Source organism: Talpa europaea (genome assembly GCF_964194135.1).
Source record: "Talpa europaea genome assembly, chromosome: 14".
In the NCBI taxonomy this organism is placed as follows: Eukaryota; Metazoa; Chordata; class Mammalia; order Eulipotyphla; family Talpidae; genus Talpa; species Talpa europaea.
In genome coordinates this window covers 14917996-14929625 of record NC_140082.1, presented here as the reverse complement: position 1 = coordinate 14929625, position 11630 = coordinate 14917996, and the positions used below count along the sequence as shown (strand labels likewise).

The following is an 11630-nucleotide window of genomic DNA, read 5'->3' as shown; positions in this document are numbered from 1 at the left end:
AAGGGAGCAGCCACTGTCAGAAATCTGGGGAGAGCCGTTCCCTTCGCGGGCCTGTTCCTGTCCGCGGTGCTGAAATCTGCTCCCATTGATCTCTTTTTAGTCATGCACACCTATGAATCACCCGCTCCTTACCTCCATTCAACTCCACAAGTATACACAGAGCATCTACTCTAAAAGGAAGTATATAGAAGTACAACACATTTAGATAAATCTCCAACCCAAGTTGCTCATAGCTCATGGAGAAGAAATCCAAGCACACACCAATGCCTTAGAAGTGAGGACAAAGATTAGAGGATTCGTTTTCCTAGTTCTTGGGTTTTAGTGACACACACCTCCTGCTTATTCCTCTTCAGCAACCTTAGCATCCTTTGAGAATGTGCCTCTCATACCTTTCCTGATCTCACCACAGCACATGAGTCTTCTTCAAGGCAGCTCATTTTCTACTCAATAATGTCAGAGTCAAGAAGACTAATGATCAATTTCTGGGATGAAGCAGAGGATAGAGAGAGAGAGAGAGAGAGAGAGAGAGAGAGAGAGAGAGAGAGAGAGAGAGAGAGAGAGCAAGCACAAGCAGAGGGTTAGGGGTCTCTGAGAAGTGAGGATCCCGCCTAGATAGGGGTGTACTCCTTGTCGTATTTCTGCATGCCCTCGTCCGGGAGCAGCACCTCCACTGTGAAGCTGACCTTCTTGGCGTGGACAAAGCTATATGTGTTGTCAAAGCGCAGGACATCTGGGGGACAGATGGACAGATGGGGAGTTGGGCTTGGCTTCATATTCTCTGAATCCCTGCCCAGCCGTGTGGGAGGACAGGTTGTATTCCCACTGGCTTTGTGTGCCAAGCCAGACCATGTTCCCACCACTCTTGTTCCCTTCCCCCATGGGAACTGCCACCCCTGAGCAGAGCCTGTAAACAGACACCAACCTCTTGGCAGGTGCCCAGGCCCTGGCATTAGTTGCACCAATTGGCAATAAGAACAATAGCTACTGCATCCCATTGTCTCCACACCTGACACTTGTCCTTAGATGAAGTGAGTGCTGGGCCAGGCCCGTGCATATCCTCTGTCCCTTCACAACCACCTGAGTCACATGTGGGCAAGCCAAGAGGCCAGGTCAGGAAGACTTTTCTCCAGTGTTATACAGCTACCCTGAGGCCGAGGCAGCCACTAGTACCTGTGAGACTCAGGACAAGTTGATTTATTTCTCAGAATCCCAGTTTATTCCTGGGGAATGTTGCACAACCCTAATGGCCCTTGCTTGCATTCTGTGGCCGGAGAACTTTCAACTCTTTCAGGGCCTGTGTGTTTTTTGCCTCTTGATGCACAGTAGGTGCTTGCAAGTGTGGACTGAATGAGTGCATAAATGAATGACACTAACCTAGGCTGCATGCCTTTGGTGGGGGGTGGGCAAAGTTCATTGCTTCTCTGTTTCCTCCTCTAAACTGTGGAACGTGTTACTCCAGCCTCCTGGAGTTGGGACCCAGCAGGGCAGACTTACAGACACCAGCTTCTGTGCAGGTGAGACTTCCGTCCTCTGGCACCATGTGGGCGTTGTAGCGCTGGCTGGTCAGCACCTCTGTCATCTCCCCTGCCCGCTGCCGCTCCCCCATCTTAGTCTTCAGGAAAACCCCAAAGCCGATGTCTGCACCGTCAGATGAGAACTGCCACCTGTGGGGGGCGGGAGAAGAAGGTAGGGGAGGGAGACAGTTTGCTCTTCAGCCTGATGGTCTCCAAAGGGCTAAGGCCCAGTCATAAGGTGGTTGGTGGCCTCTCCCTACCTGAGGACACAGCCTGGGAATAGGATCTCGTACTCCACCTGGTGTGAGGAGCCACGGTTGATCTGCACTGAGTGCTCATACTGAGTCTTCACCTGGTCCCGCACGTACATGGACTTGGGGATCTCCCCACCATAGTTGATCTGTGTACATAGGACACAATGGGCTCGCTCCCCTCTTCAGCCACTGCTTTTGCCATGTTCTTCCATCTGCCTGAGACACTTGCACCATCTCCTGGTTATGTCCTGCTCATCCTGTTCTCCTCCTCCCAGGAAGCTTTCTCCGACCCTTCAACCTAGGCCAGATCCTCCTCTTGGAACTCCCCCTTCCAACTCATCCCTCAAGTCAGTTTCCTCTTTTCTCGTTCGCCTGCATAGCTGCTGAGAACCCTGGCAGAGCAGGGCTGGGACTGTCTAGATATCTCCATAGATATTTGTGCAATGAATGAGTGGGTGAGAAAGGATCCTAGCTTTGCTCACCTTCCCTCCCCTGTCCTTAGTCATACCTTAGTCAAACATTTGGGGTTCCCATCTGGATCAGTCATGGTCCCCCCAAATTGAGCTGGCAGTTCCTCAGGACTGATGAGTTTCAGCAAACCTTCCTTCCAGTTAGCTGGGGACAGAGGGGTTTAAAGGTAGTTATCAGGTATTCAGGGGACTTGTCAACACCTCATTCCCACCTGGAGGACCTGAGCTCAGGGAGAAACCCTATAGGAGACAAGCCAGAGCCACTTCTCCAGACTCCGAAGCCTCAGGCTGAGTCATGTATGGAAATGTGCTGCCCCCTGGCTGATGGGTTTGCACATTTTTAAGGGTCTCCCAGGCATGAGCAGTGAAAATAAGAGTTGTCTACTTGTCTCGAGGAGACTTTGAAGCCCAATGATGTGAAGCACCTTGTTGGGGTCACACAGTTACTAAGTCAGACCTATTGGTAGGGTATGGACAGCTCTGGGCTTTTGGGAAGGACTTTCCCCTGCTCTCCCTATAACCACGATGCCCATTACTATTCTTCATGCCCTATGCAAAACTCTAAGAATTCTGGATCTTGGAGTGTCAATATGACCTCAGCCCTGTGGCCAATCCAGGCTATCCTACCCCTTCCTTGCCACCAGTGTGATGAGCACAAAGACCATAATGTCTAGCACACCAGGGCTAAATGCACAGAACCCCAGGTACCACCAAGTGGGACAGAGGTCTGGACTTGGACTTGCGGTGTGGCAGTTGCTCCAGGTTTGGGGGGTTATCTTGTGACATACCCAAGAGGAATTGAGCAGAGGCAGAGACTCTGGTAAAAGGGAGAGAAAGCAGGGATTTGCAAGACAGTCCATCCCCAGATCCTCAGATCTCCTGATTTGATGATCTATCCATCAAATCTTGTGAAAAGTATCCTTCAAGCTCAGAGTCACTGGTTTGAGTTTAACAACAATTTCTCTGGTTCCTTCCTTCCTTCTTGTCGAGCCTCCATCTCTGGATTATATCTCTTCTTCATCATCCTCAGCCCAGGTTGCTTTTAGCAGCACTGAAAGGAAACTGAAGCCTATAACCCAGAGGTTGACTAGCAACCAAACTGAAATTTATAAACAGGAAGGAGTAGAGGTCTTAGTCACCAAGGGCAAGGAATAAGATCAAGATAACTGGATAGCCTCTGGCCCATATCACTTTTGGGAAGGAGGAGCCTCATACTCTGGGTAATGTATATATCTCTGGATGGGGTAATGGACCAACCACAGTCCAAAACCTGTGCACATATTCAGGGCATGGAACTTGAACTACTTACTTCCCAACACTACAATTTTTCTACGAGTGTCCTCACTCAGGAAAGGCTTCATAAGGTTGTAGCCCACAGGGAACAATTTGGTGGCTGGAGAGATGCAAGAAGGAAAATGGAGAGAAAATAATTCCATTGGGTCAATTTTTCAATAACAGTTATGTCAATACTACAAAGGAGTCATGAATAATCTTGGAAAGTTCCAATGATTTGCACCTGACAAACCATCCAACCAACTGGTCAACCAGTCAACAAGCAGTCAACTGACCAACCAGCCAATCATTATCCAATCTCTTAACCAACCAACAAAACAGTCAACCAATTCATCTTCTAACCAATCTATCAGTTAGTCTACCAACCAATCAGCCAACCTACCATATAGTCAAACAACCAATCAACACATTAGACAATCAGCAAACCAGACATTTAAGCAACCTGCTAACTGCCCAAACAACTGCACACTCTAGTCAGTCATCTATTCAAAAAACCAGCAGGCAATCATCCAAGATCCAACCACACAAGCAACTACTTAATCTGCCAACCAGCTACTCACCCACCCAATCAACCAAAATGTCAGCTAATCACTCAGTCAACCAAGTTAACATGTATTCAACTAATTATCAGTCAGTCAACTAACCAGCCAACCAGCAGACAGTGAACTAGGCAATTCACTAAGCAACTAATCAACCAACCAATCAACCAGCCAACCATCAAACATCCATCAATCCCTCCATATAGACAACCACCCAAACAACAAATACCCACTGAGCATCCACAAGGACCCAAGTCTTGAAAGATATAACAGAAGTGGAGAATCAGAGGCTTTGACTTCAAGGAGCAGATAGTCCATCAAGGAAAACAGGAGGAACACACACAAGACAATTGGAAGCCCCCACCAGACAGCTGATGAGAAAGGCCAGATTGCATTGCACCAGATGCCAGGACCAGAGGCACTTTGGGGAGAGATCAGTGTTGTAGGAGGAATGAATGGGGATTCTTGGAAAGCTGCCTCTTATAATAGCAAGGTCAACCATAGAGGTTACCATTAATTGAACACTTACTCCATCCCAGGCACCCCAAATAGTTTGCATGCAGGCAAGCAAACAACCTGCCTCACTACAACCCTGGGAATAAGGCATGCATCCCCATGGTGCAGATGAAGAAATGGAGGCTCAGGGAAATGAAGTCACTTGCCACATACCTTTCACAATCAGCATGAACTTCAGGGTCTCTGGGTAATTCTCTTCAAGGAGGCCAAAGAACTGTGGAACCAAGAAAGACCCTGTCAGAGACCATACCACATCTTCGCTTACCTCCATGACTGCACTCTCTCTTCTGGAGGGCTCAGAGGACTGTGGTGGGTTCCCATCACCTCCACTGGCCCCTCAAGGGGACCTTCTCATTTAAGATTATTACAACCATATCCTAGTAATCATTACATAATAATAATTTTTAGAGTAAATATTAGAGTAATGATAGTAGAGTAATAGTAATGACTAGTGTTTATTAATTGTTCATCAAGCAGTGAGCAAACATTTCATATATCAACTCACTGGAGCCTCCCTATGTCCCCTGAGACGCAGTGTTTCAGTATCAACATATTGTAGGTGAGGAAACCAAAGCACAGAGGGTGGCCGACTTGCCTGCAACAGAGCACTAGGGATGACAGTGCAGGGAGGGGTTTGGAGGAATCTGCCCCTATGATCTCAGTGTAGTGCTGTCCCTGAGGCCTGTTCTGTGGGTTCTGTCAGGAAACACATTAAAAATCCTTTGGACCCTGAAGCGCAGTGATGGGTCCCAGGATGGCCATCTCCTTTTATCAGATCTTGGGTCTGAGTGAGCAACAAGGCCTACACTGATCATGAAGCAAGCAGGGGTCTCCCCGGAGCCTTCTCCTCACCTCCTGATACACTTCCACCAGAGGTTTCCAGAAGTGCTTTAGTCCCAGGCCCTCACAGTCAAATATCATCACAATGGTCTCAATCTTCCTCCCAAGCTGTAAGGATGAGAGTAGGGATCAGTTCCAAGGTTCAGAGTGCAGGTTCAGAAGTTGGGGGATGGTGACCCTAAAACATAGGACCCCTCAGGGATTTTCTCGGAGGAACAAGTGAACAACAGTGAATGTATATACATACTCATCCATCATCTACCCATCAACCATTCATTATCCATCCATCCATCCATCCATCCATCCATCCATCCATCCATCCGTCGTCTGTCTGTCCGTCCATTCATCCATCCTTTGTCCCACCCATATTTCAATTCACTCATCTAGTCATTCATCCATTTATCCATTTGTCCAAATGATATTTATTAAGAACTTATTTCATGCCAGGCACAGAGAGTATATTTGAGGCTCAATAATTTATACTTCTTGTCTACAAAGAGTTCACAGCCCAGCTGGTAAGACCGACAGGCACCAGGTCACTACAGTACTGAGATGACAGCTATGACAGTAGCAGCACAGAACATTCTGGAGCACAGACGAGGGGTGCTTCTTCCAGGTGTGGGCCTCAGAGAAGGTGACATGTAAGTTTGAGGCCTGAAGGATAGATAGGAAAGTACTGAGGAGATAGGTGCATGTGTCCTGGAGGTCGGGTTAGCCAAACAGAAGGAACAGCAAAGGCAAAAAATCAGAGGGAATAACAAAACAAGCATCGTCGACACACATGCATTAGATCCTGTGGGCCGGGTCATGTGCTTGCATTATCTCATTTTATATTTGCTACCATTATTTAATGTCCCTGTTTTGTACTTAAGGCTTAGAGAGATGAGGTGATTTTCCAAGCTGCACAGCAGGTAAGCAGCAGAGCTGGTGTGTGGGTTTCTAGAACCCTGAGACTGTGATAGTGGAAGATCCATCGTGGACCTGGGACCAAAAGCCCTGGCAGCTTCCCCTGCCCCTTGGCCACCCACCCACTCGGCCTGGGCCTTACCCGCTCGGTCTGCAGGTCACACTCATGCAGGATGCGCTCGCAGTCCCTCATCTTGGTCTTGAGCAGGTCCTGCTTGGTGACTGAGAAGAGTAGCCCCTTGGGGTCAAGCGGCCCGATGATGTCGTACCACACAGGGCAGCCATCACGGTCATAACCACACAGTCCCCCCGGCATGTACTTCTGGATCACCTGTGAGTGGAAAGATACATGGAACCTGGCTTATGCACTGCCCCAGAGACCCCCAGACCGGGAGGATGTGCATAGTGGTACAAGCGCTGTCCCCCCTGAAGGCTGCATGGCTGTCCTGGTGCAAACAATGAGAGGCCTGCAGGGGAGAGGCGTGCTTGAGGCATGCACATGACAAACCAGGCCTCAGCTGGGCCTGGCTCGAGGCCTCTGGGCTCTTCAGTTCTGCCCCCAATGTTTCCCACGTCCCTTTCCCTGTGGGGGAGGTGGGCTGGTGATGGGGAACTTGATTCTGAACTGTGCTCAGACACAGCCACTGCTGCTTCCCTGCTGAGCATCCTAGAGTAAGTGACACCACCTCCTTGAGCCCCATCCCACTTGCTCTTCAGGAAAATTGTTCAGATCTTCTCTCCCTCACCTGACTGTTAGGGAAGGTCTTCAGATCATGCTGGCAATGCACAAAGTCTGGCTCTGTGAAATATAGGCTCCCCAAATAAAATTCTGATCGGCTAATACTTTCCTAAGATGCCAATGTGGGGGCCGGTCCTCCCCTGCACGCTAAGTTTCTTTCCTACCCAAACAGGATACTTTAAGCAAGGTCCTAGGGACGGGGTGCAGAAACACAGGATAACTGTGGTGGTGAAGCAGCAGGGTTTGGGTGACAGAGAGAGCTAAGCTCAAATCCTAGCCCCACCTTGGGTCTGGGGGACATTGTGTAAGCCGCTTAACATTTCCTGGATCTCAGCATCCTCATCTGTGAAATGAGGACAATAGTACTCACCTCATAGGATTCTGATGATTAAGTGCACTCATGCCAATGAAGTCTCAACCTAGGTCTTGACCTCATAAGCCCCCAGAAAACAGTCATAAGTATTATAGGAGAGGTGGAGGCCCGGGGGTTTCCACAGACCTCTCACTGCCCTTTAATTGTGGTGCCCCATGGCCCACAGGCTGTTCGGGTAGGCATGCTGGCTTAGGGGATTGTTGGCTCACCTCTGGGGGCTGCCAGTCAAGGATGTGGTCAATGTCCATGGTCTTCCGGAACTCCATGTACTGAAAGGGAGATGGTGAATGGTTAAGACCCTATTGCACTGCCAGCCCCCATGAGAAAGGGTTGGCAGTAGGAGGTTGAGGCCTGGATTGCCCCTACAAATCCTTGCCAAATTTCCAGGGGATCGGGTCTCACCTTGCGAAGCATGGCCTCTGATTTTTGCAGATCAAAACTCCGAGCTGTGGGAAGATGGGAGGAAGACATTAGGTGGGGAAGAGGCTGCCTTGAGGCACCTCTTCCCAATCCTGGGCAGTGGGAGCTATGATGGGTATTGGGCGCCTGGGTGGGACCTTCCTTTCCTGCCCCTCCTGTCTCCTAGACCTGAACATGTGAAGCGGATGGTGTGGCCAGATGCTGAGAGCTGATGTTATGTTGGAGCAGTCAGGACCAGGCCCCTCTTGCTGCCCCCATCCCTTGATCTCCCCCCACCTCTGCCCTCACCTCGGAGCCAGCGCAGAAGGAAATAGTCATCAGGGTTCGGCAGAGCAGGCAACACATCCTGGACATTTTCTCGAAACTGGGAAAAGAGAAGCTGGTTAAAGTGACCTTCACACTGAAACTTGGTTGTCAGAATCTGACGACTCTCATCATCCTGTCTTCTCTCCTGGTCTTGCCCACCATGATGGAAGGATGGGTGGACAGGTGGTAGGAGAGATGATTACATTGGATGGATGGGTGAAGAGATACGTAAGTGAATGGGAGAAGGATAAATACGACCAGAGAGAGGAATGGGTGTATGAGTGGTTGGATGGATGAAAAAAGAGAAAGAACTCCATGAGTGGATGGGTAGATGGGAGAAGACGTGGGTAGGTGAGTAGAAGGAGTGATTGGTGGGTGAACAAGTAGATGGAGGGGTGGAGAGTTAGGTGGGGGGGTAAGAGGGTTGGAGTGTGGATGTATGCTTAGCTCTTCCCATGTGCTAGCCCACCAAGGCATCTCAAAAGCATGGTTGTGATTATGTGTCCTCTTCCCCATTGACCAGGACAATGACAACACAACCTGCCCTGCTCCATGGCTCTTCCAGATCAGCCATCTTTCAGGTCCCCAGAGGGGAGAGGGAACAGAATCAGAGGGCAGGCCATCGGCATCCTTTGCTCCCACCTAAAGTGACTAGGAGGGAGGTGTGAGGGCGCAGTTGCCAGGTAAAACTCCCTGGGTCTGGCTCCTGGATGAGAAGTCTGGGACCCACAGAATTGCCTGGAATACCACTGCTCAAGCCCTGCCCTGATGCAGCTGATGTCACTGGGGAGATGACTCAGGGAGAGGTGATAGCAAAGAAACGTCAAAGACATACTGAGTCAACACGGCCCCCCTTCTGTCCCTCAGCTTTTTTCCCAATGGGGCTGGCAGGGAAAGGGCTCTCACCTTGGCTAGGGTCTCTGCCTGCTTGGGACTCAGGTCTCCGACTCGGCCACTCATGTTGCTGGGTGAGGCTGGAGGAGTGGGGGCCGCTGCAGGCAGAGGCTAAACCTGGTCTGTGGCCCTGACCCAGCCGGGGCCTTTTGCCCCCGCTCCTGGGCGTGGCTCCAGGCACCGCCTCCCTGGCCAACTGTTGGATTGCACATTACATAATTGGGATTAAGTGAAGTCCCGTGTTTGGCTCTGGGACAGGTCCGAGGAGCAGGCGGACCTGGAGAGTGTGCCAGATCTCCCCTGCCAGGCAGAGGAGGCTGGGAGGGTGAGGCTTGTCTCCCAAGGCGTGGGCGGCCAGGCTGAGGCCCTAGAAAACCTGTATCAGTGCTCCCTTGCCTCCAGGCCCTGGAAGTAGGGGGACTTCAGGGGAAGTGAAGAACACTCCCTGCTGGCACCCTTCTCTCCACCCTCTGTCTCTCCAGATCGCTAATGAAGGGACCCCACATGAGGGGTCTCCAAAGGTCACCCCCTCCCCAGCTCTGACAGGGTAGGGCGTGAGACTTGGTCAATGTAGTAAACAGTTCATTCACTTTTGGGGTGAGGGGCTTATGTCCTTCATTTGCAACAAGAAGTCATGTTCAAGAAGAGACAGGCTGGAACTGAAAAATGAAGCTCCCAGGGGTCCTTGCGGCCAAGGTTGACTTTTCCACAGGCCTCACACTTTCCCTGCCTTTCAGACCCTGCCGTGTGCTGGCCTGCAGCCTGCATCCTGGGTAAGGGCTGAGCTATAGCTCCTGGGGCCCTCCTTCCTATCACCGAGGTCATGAGGACACAGGGTCTTGTCTGGGGTCCTGCCTGCTCTGGACCCTAAGGGAGAAGTGGGTACATGGATAGACTTTGGGGCCATGGGGGTGTTTCTTGGGATTGTAAACACCTGCTGAGTGAGGCACATCCACCATCCACATGAGGTGATGAGGCCCAGAAGTTTCTCCTGTCCTTCGATTTCTGTCATGCTGCTGGGCACTCCAAGCCCAGCCTTGTCCCACACCCCTCAGATCTCCCCTGCAAGACGGCATCGTTTACAAAATGGAGTTATCAGTGCTCGCCCTGTTCTCCTCACATGGCTGCAGGGAAGACCTGAGACACAGAGGCTGTCGAGGCATGTACGCCGCGAGGGCGGAGGCCACACTGTCAGTGTCCGCAAAGAAGCCAGCAGCATATCTGACGCCGCTGTGTGACATGACCACATCTTCCGGGGCTGGAGGGGTTCGCATGGACTGAATCGCCACTGGGCCCCAACAGCTCAGCTAGCCCAAGCCACTCGGCTCGGGGCTCTCGCTGCCCCTAGGCCCCTTCCCCTGGGCCATCTCAGGATCTCGTGGTGTGGGTGTGGTGAGTGCTGTGGCCGTGTTCCATGCCCTGATAGGTCTGGATTCAGAAAGAGAAGAAAGCGCCATCTTGGCCATCTCCCTCCATCGGGGCTCCTGTCTGTAGACTCAGGAACAGTTAGGTAACTCTCCACACCCCAGTCCCGCCCAGTTTCACATTCCAAGCTCTTTCTGCAAAGCCCAGGGCTGCTGTCTACACCCACTTCCCGCCAGGCGGAGATTGGGTTCCTGCACTGCCCTCTCATTAGACCCTAATCCTGTTTCTCACCAGTCTCCTTTCTCGCCCTAATCCCTCTAATGTGAGGCGCCCCAGATACTTCTGGGGACATCAGAAGCTGGGCAGGGAGTGCCAGGAGGAGGGATTGGGGGTCCTTCCAGGCCACCTGAGACATCCCTAAGAGCTCTTCCTACCGAAACACTTGGGCCTCAAATAGGTGCAGAGCATTTACTGTGTGGGTGCACGTACACTCACACACACGCGCACATACATGTTTTGAGAGAAAGAAGGCAAGCTGTCAAATAAAACTTTCTAAGATGATGGAAATGTTCTAGATAGGGTTGTGTTATTGCATTTATTTGATATCCATTAGTGACTGTGAAATATGGTTAGTGAGACTGAAGAACTCAAATTTTAATTGAATTGAATTTTTATTAATTTCAGTTTAAATTGCCCCGTGTTGCTGTGGCTACCATGTTGGACAGCACAGGCCTACTCTGTCTAACGCACAGTGCATTGCCTCATTTAAACTTCAGAACAGCCCCGTGGGGTAGATGCCGCTATTAAGCCCATTTTACAGACAAGCAAACTGAGGGGTAAAGAGGAAATTGAAGCCCATGCTATTTACCACTCTGCTGCTGCATGCTACCCCACTGTCTCAGCTCCAGGAGTTTCCACCCCAATCAGGGAAAGACCCAGGCACAGAAGTCATCCAAAGGGACACAGTGGCATTTGATCTACCCCTTGCAGAAGGGGAGGATATTGATTAATGGAGATGGGCGTAGAGGCAAGGGCCTGCCAAGTGGAGGGGATGCTTGGGTAAAGGAGTGAAGGTGACAAACACGTGGAAGAGAATGCTGGGGATATTACAGTAAACCAGATGGTTAGGTCCCTGCCTGCCTGGAGCTCACAGTCGCCCTTCTGTTGAGCATTTCTTCTGTGCTGATAGTGGTACCTCATC

General features: G+C 50.7%; 1 protein-coding gene across 1 annotated transcript; it reads right to left on the bottom strand.

Moving 5' to 3' along the window:
* Nucleotides 1–608: 608 nt before the first annotated feature.
* Nucleotides 609–9130, bottom strand: LOC311184324 (SEC14-like protein 3; the record flags this gene model as incomplete). The annotated part of the gene is made up of 12 exons (XM_084254220.1): nucleotides 609–730; nucleotides 1495–1664; nucleotides 1775–1914; nucleotides 2277–2383; nucleotides 3548–3631; nucleotides 4740–4800; nucleotides 5439–5534; nucleotides 6475–6663; nucleotides 7654–7713; nucleotides 7847–7890; nucleotides 8153–8228; nucleotides 9077–9130. The coding sequence occupies 12 exons, from the start codon at nucleotides 9128–9130 to the stop codon at nucleotides 609–611; spliced, it is 1203 nt and encodes a 400-aa protein (XP_084110346.1).
* Between the last annotated feature and the right edge of the window lie 2500 nt (nucleotides 9131–11630).